At 30.8% G+C, this 17,895-nt stretch overlaps 4 protein-coding genes across 10 annotated transcripts in view; 3 read left to right on the forward strand and 1 right to left on the reverse strand.

Moving 5' to 3' along the window:
- LOC115238333 (organic cation transporter protein-like) overlaps positions 1-2,172 on the forward strand; it is a gene marked incomplete at its 5' end in the record, with an annotated part of 5,978 nt that extends 3,806 nt beyond the window's left edge. Inside the window, 5 exons of the mRNA XM_029812058.1 lie at positions 1-34; positions 154-499; positions 1,041-1,282; positions 1,476-1,651; positions 1,811-2,172. Of these exons, the coding sequence (XP_029667918.1) occupies positions 1-34; positions 154-499; positions 1,041-1,282; positions 1,476-1,651; positions 1,811-2,110 (1,098 nt within the window). The remainder of the gene's footprint in view (positions 35-153; positions 500-1,040; positions 1,283-1,475; positions 1,652-1,810) is intronic.
- Positions 2,173-2,607: 435 nt separating this feature from the next.
- LOC115238355 (mediator of RNA polymerase II transcription subunit 31) lies at positions 2,608-3,820 on the reverse strand. Its single transcript, XM_029812093.1, has 3 exons — positions 3,580-3,820; positions 3,184-3,273; positions 2,608-3,110 (listed from the first exon to the last, which is right to left on the reverse strand). The coding sequence occupies exons 1-3, from the start codon at positions 3,644-3,646 to the stop codon at positions 2,797-2,799; spliced, it is 471 nt and encodes a 156-aa protein (XP_029667953.1). The 5' UTR covers positions 3,647-3,820; the 3' UTR covers positions 2,608-2,796.
- Positions 3,821-11,207: 7,387 nt separating this feature from the next.
- On the forward strand, positions 11,208-13,633 carry LOC115238311 (alpha-tocopherol transfer protein-like). Of its 4 annotated transcripts, XM_029812014.1 has the most exons (5): positions 11,208-11,373; positions 11,704-11,813; positions 11,877-12,008; positions 12,524-12,887; positions 12,998-13,435. In XM_029812014.1, the coding sequence occupies exons 2-5, from the start codon at positions 11,725-11,727 to the stop codon at positions 13,256-13,258; spliced, it is 846 nt and encodes a 281-aa protein (XP_029667874.1). In that variant the 5' UTR covers positions 11,208-11,373; positions 11,704-11,724; the 3' UTR covers positions 13,259-13,435. The 4 variants fall into 4 exon arrangements, with proteins under 4 accessions (XP_029667874.1, XP_029667872.1, XP_029667871.1 ...); XM_029812012.1 differs by having other exon boundaries at positions 11,214-11,373; positions 11,707-12,008; XM_029812011.1 differs by having other exon boundaries at positions 11,215-11,369; positions 11,698-12,008.
- A 1,290-nt stretch (positions 13,634-14,923) lies between these two features.
- Positions 14,924-17,728, forward strand: LOC115238310 (alpha-tocopherol transfer protein-like). Of its 4 annotated transcripts, none has more exons than XM_029812006.1 (4): positions 14,924-15,099; positions 16,505-16,822; positions 16,957-17,320; positions 17,434-17,728. In XM_029812006.1, the coding sequence occupies exons 1-4, from the start codon at positions 14,981-14,983 to the stop codon at positions 17,689-17,691; spliced, it is 1,059 nt and encodes a 352-aa protein (XP_029667866.1). In that variant the 5' UTR covers positions 14,924-14,980; the 3' UTR covers positions 17,692-17,728. The 4 variants fall into 4 exon arrangements, with proteins under 4 accessions (XP_029667866.1, XP_029667868.1, XP_029667867.1 ...); XM_029812008.1 differs by having other exon boundaries at positions 14,943-15,079; positions 17,434-17,722; XM_029812007.1 differs by having other exon boundaries at positions 15,006-15,455; positions 17,434-17,722.
- The last annotated feature ends 167 nt before the right edge of the window (positions 17,729-17,895 follow it).

The following is a 17,895-nucleotide window of genomic DNA, read 5'->3' on the forward strand; positions in this document are numbered from 1 at the left end:
AACCGCTCAGAGCCAACTGAACGAAAAGTTATAGGTGCACTTGTAATGAATATACTTTTTAACGCACATAGTTTTATTGTGCAAATAAATTTTGCTTTTTAATCGATAATTTAAAGAAACACTATACATTTTAATCAAATAAATTTATTGCAGAAAGAACTTCGAAAACCAATTCGGTAAACTTGGAAAACACTTTTTTTACCCTGGATTTACATCGAGAAACGCCAAGTTCCGCGAAAAATTTCGACGAGAAAAATTTGCCTTCCAGTTCGATTTGCGATCGAAACTCGAGAACAATTTCTCAATCAAGTGATCAGAAAGAAGTTTCCCTAAAAGATACAGAGGTAGTATTGCGTAGAATAAAGAAAGAAAACATGAACGAAAATGAACAAAAGACGGAAAATAAGAAGAAGCAGACGAACAAGATGAGCTCAATATTAAAGAACATGTCGGAATCATTGACGTTAAGAAAACACGGAGTTATAATGATTTGTCAATGGTAAATTTTTTTCTTAACCTCGGTCTCCCATTTTTAAAATTATTTCTTAATATGTATATATATATATATATAAATGCCTTGAGTCGCGCACACGCGCAAAAGTGAGTGAATAAAATTATTTGAATCTGAATTTTTCTAATGGATTTCGAACATTTTCAAAATATAATAAGATATTTTTAGTACTTTTTCAATTTTTAACTTTGTCAATTTTTTATTTAAATAAAAATACTATAAATATATTCTTCAAGATACTAAACACAAATAAAGTTAATTCCAATCATCTAGAAATTAAAAACATGGAAATCCGATCAAAATTAAATATTAAAGCTGTATATGTAGAGAATTTAGTAAGATCAAATATCTAGTAAAATCATATCTAAAAATATAAATATCTCATATTTCTTTGCGCATCATAAACGCTCTTTAAAATATGTTTTTTGTTATCTATGTACTCTATCACCCATATTTATGCTACAGTCAAGGAAATATAAAAGGATTGAGCTCGCAAATAAAAAATTTGATCAATAATTTTTCATTTAAGGTGGACATCTGCGATGGCATGCAGCATACTTGACGATTTGACGCCAAATTTTCCGGTTAATAGGCATATAACATTTGCTGTGGGAGGAGTTCTCGAGATAGCAACGTACACATTTATATATTTTGTAGTATCTAAATATGGTAGACGGCTGTCTATGTGCATATACCAGTCCTTCAATGGTGCCGTGTGTATTCTAATTGCAATCTTTCTCATTTTAAAAACTACCACTACACCGTGGATCGGTATGTAAAATAAGAAGAAGATAGTTTTTCCTATAGTTGATGGTTGAGATATTATACATATACACAATATATTCTACAAAATATCTTTATATATTCATATATAAGAATTTACGTGCTAAGCTTCTCTGTACAGAATATGAGATAGTAAGAGAAAGAGATAGTTATTTAAATATATATAAAACCTTTATTTCAGATCTTGCGAAAACGATAATGTTGCTATTTGGCAAAATGACTGTCACGGGTACCATATCTATTGCTTACTTGTATACCGTTGAAACATTCCCAACAGTGATACGAGGTAGTTGCTTAGGTTTATGCGTGGTATTCGCAAAACTCGGCAATCTAAGCATCCTACATTCGCTGCTGTCGGTATAGTATCAAAATGCCCCTCATTTATTTTTATTTATTTCAAAATTACAATGTGTATCTTTTGATTGGTACTACTTTTTATAAATCGAAAACCGTTAATCGCGAGATCAGCTAATCAATATACAAGTATCAAAGAAATACGAATGATCTGTTTATCAGGAACAACATATGCCACTTCCAGTACCGTTATTGGCTGTTGGCATATTGTGCCTCATCGGCGGACTTTTGGTTCTGATTTTACCCGAGACTCTCGACAGAATTTTACCAGACCGAATAACGAGTGTGGAGGATATAATCGATGATAGCAATTGCAAGAAAGATAGCGTTAATATAGAAAATGATACAGAAAACAATTTGACAGATAAACAAATTCTAAGGGAGAAACTCTTTTCAGAGGACTGGGTAGATGCTGGCAATGGAATTCTGGTGAATTTCACGGAAAATAAAAATATCGAATAATCTATAAAATAATTTTGTGTATAAAGTATGTTCATTTTTACTAAATAAATATCATCCGCATATTATCTTTCTCTCTCTCTGTTTTTCTATATAAAAATATTATAAAAAATTGTGCAAGAATCCAATGATTCCATTACATTCGCGGTAATAGGTATTTATTTTAATTTCAAGTATAAAAAATGGCAAACATCTATAAAGAAGAGATTCATGATAACTCGGTAAAGGCAAGACTCGTATGTCCGTTTTAAAATAATATGATGATAATATAGATAATTTTTAATGTACATATAACAGAATTTAAAAATAGCTTATGCAAATATAATGTATCGTAATGGATGATTGCATTTTACTGTATCCAAGTACATATATGTATATCATTCATTATAATGTAATAAACTGAACATTAGAATGAAAGAAAAGTCTTTCGACACAAATATCTTTTGCAAATATTTTTTAATGATATTATTTAATAAATAATATATATACATATATATATATGAGAAAGAGATATTATTTTATTAGTTTACAGAAATGTGAGAGAATTCATAAATTATCACAGTCAAACAATATATCATTTCTTTATCATTTCTTACACAAAAATATCATATTGGAAAAATCATGTGAAATGTAAAAATCTATGTTCACTTTTCTGAATATGTGGAATGAACATGATGAAAGTTGAAATTTTAGGGAACTTTGGGTTGTGCGATACCATTATTCTGAGGATTGATGTGTTGCGTTTGCTCAGCAGCCGTTTGCAAAAGTCTCGTTCGACGTCGTGTGTAATGCTGCCACAACAGAATCTGTTGATCGTCAATAAATTTTGTGCACTGAGAATTCACAACTTCTCGTCTGAAGTGCTCATATTGCAATAAATCCAGAAAATACAAGCACATGGGATATTTCAAGTATTTTGCGTACTCTGGCTCTTTCCAATATAATAGATACTTGAGATAATTGATAAATGTTGAGTCTTTAAAATAGCCACGTTGTGCTAAAACTACCATTATACATTTATCGTAGATGAAGATCTTTTTTAACAGTCTGAAAAATACAATGATCATTCTGCTTACAATTCAGATAATTTGGATTAGCAAGGCATTGTACAAACTCTAATTCAATCTGAAACCGTAATCGCTGTTGATCATCCGTCTCTGGGGCTCCTAAAACAAAACTAATTTCGAGTTTCATCCTTATTGAGATAAAATCAAAGATGAAAACTCATTAATTGACTCTGCAGCAAAATTGCAATTAGATAGAAAAATTGGCTATTATATTGTTTAACACGTATAACATGAGATTAAAGCTAGAGCATTTAATACGTCAAATAATATTTTCAAATTTCTTTTAATCAACGTTTAACATTAAAAGCGTTGTATAACCGTAATTTAGAAAAATTCGGTTAATACAGGTTATCTTAAGGATTAGCATAGGTGTGATAAACACACGACTACAAACAATCATCCCACCGTTCATCCCAATGAAAGATGGTTTTCTGCTTTTCATGAGCCCCGGCGGATCATCCAATCGATTCATAGTACATCAACTTGTATTAATTGTGTATTAAATATTGTGTGTTATCTCGACAGCAAAATGTCACAAGGACTAACAAAACATACAAAACGTACAACACAACACACAACGTGCACAATTCCGAGAGACAAGATTATAAACTTTGATTATAAGCTTATAAGATTACAATCCCTCACTTGTCTTCTTCACCTCTTTTTGGATTTTTTCGTCTTCTTCTGGAACAAAGTGACGTTTAATTGACCAATCAGGACAGAAGATTTCTTTATTCTGATTGGTTAATTCAAAGCTATTCTACCCCACGAGTAAGATTTCCGAACGCACTTCTGATCATAGCTCGTCGATCATATGGCTCCTACATACGCATACAGGACACGGAACGTTTGTCGCGCGGCAAAAGGCGACGCGGTAGTCAATCAACTTACAACTTTTCCATTAGAGCAAAAAATTGATTGACTACCGGCGAGCGTTTCCGCGTCCTGTGTGCAGAAACCATAGACATAGTATATCTAGACCATAGACATAGTATATCTAGACCGAGTGTTGAGGAGTGGGAGCCGAGGTGCACGTAGAAAAGGACATACTCTGTTTCGTGCCCCTTGCGTTCTCTCTCGCTCGCACAGAGCATAGCGCTCTCTTTCGTCATGCTACGTGCGAGCGAGAGAGAACGCAAGGGGCACGAAACAGAGTATGTCCTTTTCTACGTGGGCATCGGCCCCCAATCCTCAACACTCGGTCTAGATATACTATGGCTGCGGTCTTGAATCATTGATCGATAATTCATATAGATTCGTAACTAACATAGTGAGAAAACATTGTTATTCATTGGCTATATTATTTTAAAGATGGCGGACTTTACTATGATTATCGATTGAATCATTGATCGATAATTCATATAGATTCGTAACTAACATAGTGAGAAAACATTGTTATTCATTGGCTATATTATTTTAAAGATGGCGGACTTTACTATGATTATCGATTGAATCATTGATCGATAATTCATATAGATTCGTAACTAACATAGTGAGAAAACATTGTTATTCATTGGCTATATTATTTTAAAGATGGCGGACTTTACTATGATTATCGATTGAATCATTGATCGATAATTCATATAGATTCGTAACTAACATAGTGAGAAAACATTGTTATTCATTGGCTATATTATTTTAAAGATGGCGGACTTTACTATGATTATCGATTGAATCATTGATCGATAATTCATATAGATTCGTAACTAACATAGTGAGAAAACATTGTTATTCATTGGCTATATTATTTTAAAGATGGCGGACTTTACTATGATTATCGATTGAATCATTGATCGATAATTCATATAGATTCGTAACTAACATAGTGAGAAAACATTGTTATTCATTGGCTATATTATTTTAAAGATGGCGGACTTTACTATGATTATCGATTGAATCATTGATCGATAATTCATATAGATTCGTAACTAACATAGTGAGAAAACATTGTTATTCATTGGCTATATTATTTTAAAGATGGCGGACTTTACTATGATTATCGATTGAATCATTGATCGATAATTCATATAGATTCGTAACTAACATAGTGAGAAAACATTGTTATTCATTGGCTATATTATTTTAAAGATGGCGGACTTTACTATGATTATCGATTGAATCATTGATCGATAATTCATATAGATTCGTAACTAACATAGTGAGAAAACATTGTTATTCATTGGCTATATTATTTTAAAGATGGCGGACTTTACTATGATTATCGATTGAATCATTGATCGATAATTCATATAGATTCGTAACTAACATAGTGAGAAAACATTGTTATTCATTGGCTATATTATTTTAAAGATGGCGGACTTTACTATGATTATCGATTGAATCATTGATCGATAATTCATATAGATTCGTAACTAACATAGTGAGAAAACATTGTTATTCATTGGCTATATTATTTTAAAGATGGCGGACTTTACTATGATTATCGATTGAATCATTGATCGATAATTCATATAGATTCGTAACTAACATAGTGAGAAAACATTGTTATTCATTGGCTATATTATTTTAAAGATGGCGGACTTTACTATGATTATCGATTGAATCATTGATCGATAATTCATATAGATTCGTAACTAACATAGTGAGAAAACATTGTTATTCATTGGCTATATTATTTTAAAGATGGCGGACTTTACTATGATTATCGATTGAATCATTGATCGATAATTCATATAGATTCGTAACTAACATAGTGAGAAAACATTGTTATTCATTGGCTATATTATTTTAAAGATGGCGGACTTTACTATGATTATCGATTGAATCATTGATCGATAATTCATATAGATTCGTAACTAACATAGTGAGAAAACATTGTTATTCATTGGCTATATTATTTTAAAGATGGCGGACTTTACTATGATTATCGATTGAATCATTGATCGATAATTCATATAGATTCGTAACTAACATAGTGAGAAAACATTGTTATTCATTGGCTATATTATTTTAAAGATGGCGGACTTTACTATGATTATCGATTGAATCATTGATCGATAATTCATATAGATTCGTAACTAACATAGTGAGAAAACATTGTTATTCATTGGCTATATTATTTTAAAGATGGCGGACTTTACTATGATTATCGATTGAATCATTGATCGATAATTCATATAGATTCGTAACTAACATAGTGAGAAAACATTGTTATTCATTGGCTATATTATTTTAAAGATGGCGGACTTTACTATGATTATCGATTGAATCATTGATCGATAATTCATATAGATTCGTAACTAACATAGTGAGAAAACATTGTTATTCATTGGCTATATTATTTTAAAGATGGCGGACTTTACTATGATTATCGATTGAATCATTGATCGATAATTCATATAGATTCGTAACTAACATAGTGAGAAAACATTGTTATTCATTGGCTATATTATTTTAAAGATGGCGGACTTTACTATGATTATCGATTGAATCATTGATCGATAATTCATATAGATTCGTAACTAACATAGTGAGAAAACATTGTTATTCATTGGCTATATTATTTTAAAGATGGCGGACTTTACTATGATTATCGATTGAATCATTGATCGATAATTCATATAGATTCGTAACTAACATAGTGAGAAAACATTGTTATTCATTGGCTATATTATTTTAAAGATGGCGGACTTTACTATGATTATCGATTGAATCATTGATCGATAATTCATATAGATTCGTAACTAACATAGTGAGAAAACATTGTTATTCATTGGCTATATTATTTTAAAGATGGCGGACTTTACTATGATTATCGATTGAATCATTGATCGATAATTCATATAGATTCGTAACTAACATAGTGAGAAAACATTGTTATTCATTGGCTATATTATTTTAAAGATGGCGGACTTTACTATGATTATCGATTGAATCATTGATCGATAATTCATATAGATTCGTAACTAACATAGTGAGAAAACATTGTTATTCATTGGCTATATTATTTTAAAGATGGCGGACTTTACTATGATTATCGATTGAATCATTGATCGATAATTCATATAGATTCGTAACTAACATAGTGAGAAAACATTGTTATTCATTGGCTATATTATTTTAAAGATGGCGGACTTTACTATGATTATCGATTGAATCATTGATCGATAATTCATATAGATTCGTAACTAACATAGTGAGAAAACATTGTTATTCATTGGCTATATTATTTTAAAGATGGCGGACTTTACTATGATTATCGATTGAATCATTGATCGATAATTCATATAGATTCGTAACTAACATAGTGAGAAAACATTGTTATTCATTGGCTATATTATTTTAAAGATGGCGGACTTTACTATGATTATCGATTGAATCATTGATCGATAATTCATATAGATTCGTAACTAACATAGTGAGAAAACATTGTTATTCATTGGCTATATTATTTTAAAGATGGCGGACTTTACTATGATTATCGATTGAATCATTGATCGATAATTCATATAGATTCGTAACTAACATAGTGAGAAAACATTGTTATTCATTGGCTATATTATTTTAAAGATGGCGGACTTTACTATGATTATCGATTGAATCATTGATCGATAATTCATATAGATTCGTAACTAACATAGTGAGAAAACATTGTTATTCATTGGCTATATTATTTTAAAGATGGCGGACTTTACTATGATTATCGATTGAATCATTGATCGATAATTCATATAGATTCGTAACTAACATAGTGAGAAAACATTGTTATTCATTGGCTATATTATTTTAAAGATGGCGGACTTTACTATGATTATCGATTGAATCATTGATCGATAATTCATATAGATTCGTAACTAACATAGTGAGAAAACATTGTTATTCATTGGCTATATTATTTTAAAGATGGCGGACTTTACTATGATTATCGATTGAATCATTGATCGATAATTCATATAGATTCGTAACTAACATAGTGAGAAAACATTGTTATTCATTGGCTATATTATTTTAAAGATGGCGGACTTTACTATGATTATCGATTGAATCATTGATCGATAATTCATATAGATTCGTAACTAACATAGTGAGAAAACATTGTTATTCATTGGCTATATTATTTTAAAGATGGCGGACTTTACTATGATTATCGATTGAATCATTGATCGATAATTCATATAGATTCGTAACTAACATAGTGAGAAAACATTGTTATTCATTGGCTATATTATTTTAAAGATGGCGGACTTTACTATGATTATCGATTGAATCATTGATCGATAATTCATATAGATTCGTAACTAACATAGTGAGAAAACATTGTTATTCATTGGCTATATTATTTTAAAGATGGCGGACTTTACTATGATTATCGATTGAATCATTGATCGATAATTCATATAGATTCGTAACTAACATAGTGAGAAAACATTGTTATTCATTGGCTATATTATTTTAAAGATGGCGGACTTTACTATGATTATCGATTGAATCATTGATCGATAATTCATATAGATTCGTAACTAACATAGTGAGAAAACATTGTTATTCATTGGCTATATTATTTTAAAGATGGCGGACTTTACTATGATTATCGATTGAATCATTGATCGATAATTCATATAGATTCGTAACTAACATAGTGAGAAAACATTGTTATTCATTGGCTATATTATTTTAAAGATGGCGGACTTTACTATGATTATCGATTGAATCATTGATCGATAATTCATATAGATTCGTAACTAACATAGTGAGAAAACATTGTTATTCATTGGCTATATTATTTTAAAGATGGCGGACTTTACTATGATTATCGATTGAATCATTGATCGATAATTCATATAGATTCGTAACTAACATAGTGAGAAAACATTGTTATTCATTGGCTATATTATTTTAAAGATGGCGGACTTTACTATGATTATCGATTGAATCATTGATCGATAATTCATATAGATTCGTAACTAACATAGTGAGAAAACATTGTTATTCATTGGCTATATTATTTTAAAGATGGCGGACTTTACTATGATTATCGATTGAATCATTGATCGATAATTCATATAGATTCGTAACTAACATAGTGAGAAAACATTGTTATTCATTGGCTATATTATTTTAAAGATGGCGGACTTTACTATGATTATCGATTGAATCATTGATCGATAATTCATATAGATTCGTAACTAACATAGTGAGAAAACATTGTTATTCATTGGCTATATTATTTTAAAGATGGCGGACTTTACTATGATTATCGATTGAATCATTGATCGATAATTCATATAGATTCGTAACTAACATAGTGAGAAAACATTGTTATTCATTGGCTATATTATTTTAAAGATGGCGGACTTTACTATGATTATCGATTGAATCATTGATCGATAATTCATATAGATTCGTAACTAACATAGTGAGAAAACATTGTTATTCATTGGCTATATTATTTTAAAGATGGCGGACTTTACTATGATTATCGATTGAATCATTGATCGATAATTCATATAGATTCGTAACTAACATAGTGAGAAAACATTGTTATTCATTGGCTATATTATTTTAAAGATGGCGGACTTTACTATGATTATCGATTGAATCATTGATCGATAATTCATATAGATTCGTAACTAACATAGTGAGAAAACATTGTTATTCATTGGCTATATTATTTTAAAGATGGCGGACTTTACTATGATTATCGATTGAATCATTGATCGATAATTCATATAGATTCGTAACTAACATAGTGAGAAAACATTGTTATTCATTGGCTATATTATTTTAAAGATGGCGGACTTTACTATGATTATCGATTGAATCATTGATCGATAATTCATATAGATTCGTAACTAACATAGTGAGAAAACATTGTTATTCATTGGCTATATTATTTTAAAGATGGCGGACTTTACTATGATTATCGATTGAATCATTGATCGATAATTTATATAGATTCGTAACTTTAACACAGTAAGAAAACATTGTTTCTCATTGGCTGTATTATTTTAAAGATGGCGCCCCATTAATTTTTCGTATTCTTCATTATGTTGCGTTACTATAGCAAAGTTTATTCTTTGATTACGGTTGTATTGATTCATAGACATAGTATATCTAGACCGAGCGTTTGCCTTTATTTAAGGAGTGGGGGTAAAGATACACGTAGAAAAGGACATACTCTGTTTCGTGCCCCTTGCGTTCTCTCTCGCTCGCACAGAGCATAGCGCTCTCTTTCGTCATGCTAGGTGCGAGCGAGAGAGAACGCAAGGGGCACGAAACAGAGTATGTCCTTTTCTACGTGTATCTTTACCCCCACTCCTTAAATAAAGGCAAACGCTCGGTCTAGATATACTATGTCTATGAGATATACTATGTCTATGGTAAAGACCGTGCCATTAACAAACACCGAACGCAGCGCCAAACTTGGCTAAGGAACTAATTTGAGCGCAATTTTTTCGCGCACCAGTCTTTCAATATTTATATATTGGAATCCTTCAACTCGGGATTTTTCTCCTCCTCCTCGTCGTAGGAAATTCTCTTATTCAGGGACATGGCATTTCCTTCAATCTTTTGCTAATTATACAAAAGTGTTTATGACACTTCTTAAAAATGATGATTATTTCAATTATTTGAAATATTGTCTCTTTTAACTAAACATGTAAGTTTACTGATAACGTTTATATCCACTTATAAAACGACGAATATCTTCTCTCATTTCTTTATATACAATTATTTAATCATTAATTATTATTCAAATTATTTGTAATTTAATGTGCAAAACAATGTGCGTTTGCTTATTTTTATTGATATAATGATTTTTTGCTCCAGCGACAATAATAATAACTATTCCCGTCAGGTTACTGCAATGAGATTATATCTTATGATGATTTCTGGCGATTATAGTTCTATTGAGTTGTTAGTGAATATATGGATACTCACTAGCTGTTTTAAGACCCGATTATGAATAATATGATGACACAGATAAAATAACAAAGTTGGATAAATATAAAGGAAAAACATGTGTTTTTTTTTAGACTTGGAAAGATAGCGTACCAGCCCATAATTTTCTCGTCAAGAACTTAATTCATGATTACAGTTATGCTGAGTAAGCTAACCGGTTCCAGTATTATCTTGGTGCTTTAGGATACAAGTCTTTAAATAGTTTCGCATAGTGATATTTCAGAGAGTTGATGAAGAACAGCACGCAGCAGAATTCGCGCATAATCTTGGAACAAATAAGTATTCTATATAATATTGCAATTTATATATATATATATGATTGTGTCTATCACTTATTGTTAATTAAAATATCAATGTAATTTGATTGTAATAAAATATAAGCGCACAAATTACCGCGCTGGCTCTCGATTGCCTTTCGTCTCCTTCGTATGTTATTTAAAGCACTCTTATTTAATAAATTTATTCACGTCTCATACTATTAAATTAATTTAATTTCATTATTTTCGTTATATTGATCAAGGACCACATCTAGTTAAAAAAGACAATATTTCAGATAATTGAAATAATCATCATTTTTAAGAAATGTCAAACATTTTTTTGTACAATTAGCAGAAGATTGAAGAAAACGCCATGTCCCTGAACAAGAGAATTTCCTACGACGAGGAGAAGAAGAAAAATCCCGAGTTGAAGGATTCCGACATACAAATTTTGAAAGACTGGTGCGCGAAACAACCGCATCTTCCGAAAATCTTAGACAGTGAATACGTATTGTTTCTGCACAGCAATTACTATCGTATCGAAGCTGCTAAGAATACTATCGAGGCATATTATACATCCAGGACTCATCTTGTAGAATTTTTCTCCGACAGAGATCCACTTGGAACGAAACAGTTGAGAGAAGCATTTAGAGTTACGTAAGTATTCAAATATCTGTTGAAATATATTAAAAGTTTCTTCTTTTAATATGTGTGTGTGTGTGTGTGTGTGTGTGTGTGTGTGTGTGTGTGTGTGTAAATAAGTAAGTGAGTGTATTCAAATAATGTCAAGCGTCAGCCGATTTCGCAACGCGAATATTTCGTTTTAGATACAAAAATTCTCATAATTGATTGCAAATGTGTCGTAAAAGATTTCGTTTGTCTGAAATAGAGAAATCTGCACTATAATATTTACATGATAAAGAATGTTGCATAACAACATGTGTGTGTCATACTAGAAGTTGTCATTGAAATTAAAAAACGTAAATTTAATCATAACATAATCATTCATTTCTTTTTAAGTGATTATTATAGAGTCGACATTATAGATGAAATTTATTTTCATTATCTAAATGTACGTCCCCTTTACATATGTGTGTATACATATAATTCAATTAATTCACATACATACACAACAATCATGTACTTTAAAATGATCAAATTTATTTAAAAAGAGCACAGATCACATTGTCAATGCCAACGAAAGAAGGATACAAACTTGTCTATGCAAGACTAATAGATTATGAACCATCGCATTTTGTTTACAACGATGCTATAAAGTACTTTTGTATGGTGATGGATATGTGGCTGTATACTGAAGGAACCGCCAAGGGCCATATAATTGTCGTGGACATGGAAGGTGTCACCTTGGCCCACGCTGGTCGTCTCAGCCCTATAGGGATTAAGAAATATCTTTATTATCTACAAGAGGCTATACCAATCAGACTCATGGGTCTGCATTTTGTCAATACCAACGCGGTTATGGATATTATTTTGGCGATGATGAAGCCATTCATGAAGAAGGAGTTGATGGACGTGGTGAGAAAAATTAGGATATTTTTATTTATGAATAATAATGTGTGTATGTGTGTAAGGGAGGGGGCGTACGTGCACGTGTGAGTGTGTCTGATAATGACAAATATTTTTAGTTGCATATTCATCCAACAAAGGATACGCTCGCGAAGTTTATACCATCGGAAGCGTTCCCGTGCGACATAAGTTTAGGTGGAAAAGCTAAGCCGCTGAAAGAACAGCACGAGGAACAATTGAAAAAGTTGGAGGATTATCGGGAATGGTTTTTGAAAGATGAAGCTACAGGTCGGGTGAACGAAGCTTTGAGAGTGGGCGAAAGCAAGACGATGGATTTGTTCGGTGTCGAAGGAAGTTTCAAAAAACTCGATATAGATTGACTTGTTTTTCAATTCCTTTACATCGAGAATGCAGCCAATAATCAAATATTATTGAAAATATTACTTAAAATCTCTTTGTTTTTTCGCGGTTATATTTGTTTTAAATATGTAATGGTTCCAATATATGTGCACCATAATCGTAAAGAGTAAATAAAAGATGCGACGCTTACAACGCAATTATATGCTAGTAACATAAATAAGACGCATAATAACGATGATACCGATATAATCTAAAGTTTAATTTGGATTCATGAATCCAAAACTAAAAGTGTTTTTGCAAGAGTAATCCCCGATTATCTAGAGCAAGATCAAAAGTTTTATTCCAAAATAATAATATGCAATATATGACAGCTAAAATACACGCTATATATAAAATCTAGAATAAATGTTCAAAAATTTTGCACACCGAAATGTTTTTTACTAGGCTTCTAAATACATTTTCAAACGTTCACTTATATTCTTTCATGCATTTCCGAGTGGGAACCTATCTTATTTTGTACATACAAACTGCAAAACTTTTATATTAAGCAAATATTGTTACGACCTGACGCAAAACGCCGGTAAAAAAACTGTAATTTTTTAGATTTTCTTCGTTTTCAACGTAAAAGCGCAAGGTTCCCACTTTGTTGATGTATATACTTTAATCGTGGAAAAGGATTTCTTATTTCATGTAACCAATAAAAAAATTTCGGTCTGCAAAGTAAATTATTATGTCCGGTAAAACAGGACGGTCCGGCATCACCTTAATGATACTTTTTATCCACAGATATTAAAATTTACATATTGTATATATTAAAGTTAAAAAGAAACCGTGGTAAATGTTCGGATTAACTTACACATCACGGATCATTTTCATTTTTACATATATTGTAGAAGATACATTCCTAAGTACACGATTTGAATTTTGTGGCGCTCTCTTCTGGTTCCAGAGATATGCGATTTTGAAGTATTGTAAAAATAACATTTTAAGATTAAAATGGGATTTAGCCCCAATCTTGATCTTGACCTTGATATAATTCAACTTTATTATAAAGCGTGTATTACTTAGGAATGTATCCTCTACAGAATATGTAAAAATGAAAACGATCCGTGATGTGTAAGTTAATCCGAATATTTACCAAAACCATTTATACACGTTTATAATGCCCGACATAGATGACATTTGACAAAAATTGTAGTGTCATCCCGCGTATTATACAAAATCCAAGTTAAATAAGCAAAACTTTACGACTCAAGATTTCAAATTATGATAATCTTGTGGCATTTATGCTCGTCAAGCGCAATTAAACGCGTTATTAAAAGAAAAACTGGAAGAAGAAAATCTATAATATGCATATTTTATATAATTGACATTCCCGTAATTACAAATCTTAATGAGATAAGAATAATCGTTATATTAATGAGATACACACTCTACATACGCACGTTTGTATGCACATATGATAGATTAATTCTGTCAATCGAGTTCTTAAGACCGTTAGCCATAACTGAATTATAATATATTTTACGTTATTATATTTATATAGGGAAAAAAACGAAGCAGAGTTTATCTAACTAACATAAGACTAACTAAATAAGATTGGCCAAGATGGCAATGAGATGACACGCCGTTTAAATAAGATAAAAACAATATGTTTTTTGTTATTCGCTTAATAATGTTGAACCTCATTTGAAATCTGACGTTCACTGTTTGATTGCGAGTATATATATAGAATACGTAGAATGTTTTCTGCGTGCTGCGCAATCTTGGGACAATCATTCTTGCATTGGACGGCTTTCTCAACGTGTTGGGAACGTTTGAACATTCTCCTCGAGAAATCAGTAAGCCGTCGACTTATCTCGTGCGTATATCGTTATTCTGCGCTACATTACCTGGATTTGTAGGACAGATTCATCTGTGAATAAACGGTCAAGAAATATCGTAATGTGATATAACTTTTTTTACTGAATAAAAATATTATTTCAACTTTTGAAAACAATTAACTGTACGTTCCAACTAACTATGGAAAATATACTATCGCAGATTAGCAAATGCAAGAAAAATCAATATATACCGACACCCCGTATACGCAAATGTAAAATTATTCTTAAATGAGTGGTTCTGATAAATAATTGTTTTTAATATTTATACAACAATCGATAATATTATATATTATATAGAAAAAGAGGTGAATAAATATATAATAACGGTGTACAGGTAAAATGCTAAGATTTTTACTTTGGAAATAGTGACATTATGCCATTTAAATATTTATTTCTGTAGCCATCTTATCGTTTTCAATTTGTTTTAAAGTTTTTACCGGTATGTACATATGTATTAATGTGTGCGTGGTTTTCTAATTCTTTTATTAATATTTCAGACAAATATAAAATAATCCTATCCAGAACCAGCTTAAATAATAGCAAAATTAAATAAAGTTAATAATTTTTATTTATAGTTTTTGCATGTTTATTTGTATTTCTAAATAGTATTCTACATTTACACCTTAAGTTTTGTAAAAAGCAGAAAAAAACACTACTTAAAACAAGAAATATTTGCCAATTCAAATAAACATAGCATAAAAGGTCAATGTTATTAAAAAAAATCACATAAATTTTAAATATGTTTAAAATATGTGAATGCTAGAATCTCCAATAGATAAATTTGTACCTTTTCTATTCGATATTTGTATCTTTCTATCTAATTATATGGCTTTACACAAAAACATAGATTTTTTAAATAAATAAATGTATACTAGTATATCTAACCGACATATATTAGACGAATATATTTTTATTAAATAAAGATATCAACAAGAGTATCGTACACACGCATTAATATAGTGAACAGCATTCTGCCGTAAGTTTGTAAATTAATTTTGATAAATTAAAAGAAAATTGTTTTGGCTAAAATTGTTCCTTTTTTCTCGTAATGTTGTAATAATTATTTTAATCAATCAAAAGAGTACATATATATATATATGTACTCTTTTGATTGATTAAAATAATTATTACAACATTACGAGGTATATACACACATATATACGTCCACGTTCATCCTTTTTTTGCAAAGTTCGTGGAAAAAAAAATATAAACAAAGTTAAATTTCCCTTTTGATATATATATATATATGTACTCTTTTGATTGATTAAAATAATTATTACAACATTACGAGGTATATACACACATATATACGTCCACGTTCATCCTTTTTTTGCAAAGTTCGTGGAAAAAAAAATATAAACAAAGTTAAATTTCCCTCTACAGGCTACTTTCGAGTGTTACAACCATGTCAAGTATAACGTTGCCGACTCGATACGTCACTATAGAAGAAGAGTGCAAACGGAATCCGGAACTCAAAATGTCAGATCTGCAAATGTTGAAAGATTGGATGGACAAGCAACCTCATTTACCAAATATAGAGATGATGTATTTTGTTTTATTTCTTCATAGCAATTATTACCATCTAGAGTCGACCAAAAAGACAATAGACAATTTTTTTACCTCAAGAACGCATATGCCGGAAGTGTTCTCCAATAGAGATCCGATTGCATGGAAAGAACTACGGAAGACTTTCACCGTCGTGTGAGTTTCATTCGTGTTAAATTATTAATATCGAAAAGAATAATCATGTTATAAAAATTTTATAAAGTTTCTTATAAAGAAACATTATAAAAATTATGCCAAACAATATAAGAAAGATTCTTCCGATAACATAGGGCGGCTGTACCATTGGAGCAGAAAACTAAAAAGGGATACATCGTGACGTTTGGCAAGCTTTTGGATCCGGATCCAAGTAAATTTGACTATCTTGAGTGTATGAAGTATTTATTTATGACATGTGAAGTACAAAATGTGATAAGAGGCACCAGTGAGGGACTAGTTATCATCATGGACGCATCGGGTTTATCCTTTGGTCATATCGCTCGTTTAAATTTAATGAATCTAAAGAAGATATTGTACTATGTACAAGAAGCTATCCCAGTTCGATTAAAAGCTATACACATATTCAATACTGTGCCCATAATAGACACGCTATTGAATATGATAAAGCCTTTTGCGAAAGCAGAATTGCTCAAGCTTGTAAGTTAGCAATGTGTTCTTCGATCATACTAGAGTTATGTGTGAGAAAAATGAAAAAAAGAGAAAAAGTGAGAAAACGAGCGGTATATATATATATATATATATAATTTTAGGTGCACTTCCATTCAAGCTTGGAGACTGTGCAGGAGTTTCTGCCCATCGAAGCTTTGCCAAACGAATACGGCGGAAAAGCGGGATCTATCGAGGAAATAGTTACAAAGCACGTCAAATTATTGGAAGAATTCCGCGAATGGTTTCAATACGACGAACTTGTTGGACGGGTGAATGAATCTCTGCGAGTGGAGAAATGCCAAAATACGGAAAGTTTGTTCGGTGTGGACGGTAGTTTTAAAAGATTGGAGATTGATTAACCGAATAAATACGAAGTTAAATATCTTTAAAAAAAAATTGTAATTTTTTATACTCTCCTCTGTAAATGCCGCAAAGCATCTTATTCTTGTGTTAATCGATAATTTTTTTTTTCATTTTAACTCGCATTATATCAACATACCTTTGTACAGATAAATGAAAAAGAAGGGAAACGTAATTTAATTATATTTAATTAATTTGATTAT

The sequence above is a fragment of the Formica exsecta genome, unplaced genomic scaffold (genome assembly GCF_003651465.1).
Source record: "Formica exsecta isolate Colony F162 unplaced genomic scaffold, ASM365146v1 scaffold333, whole genome shotgun sequence".
Taxonomy (NCBI): domain Eukaryota; kingdom Metazoa; phylum Arthropoda; class Insecta; order Hymenoptera; family Formicidae; genus Formica; species Formica exsecta.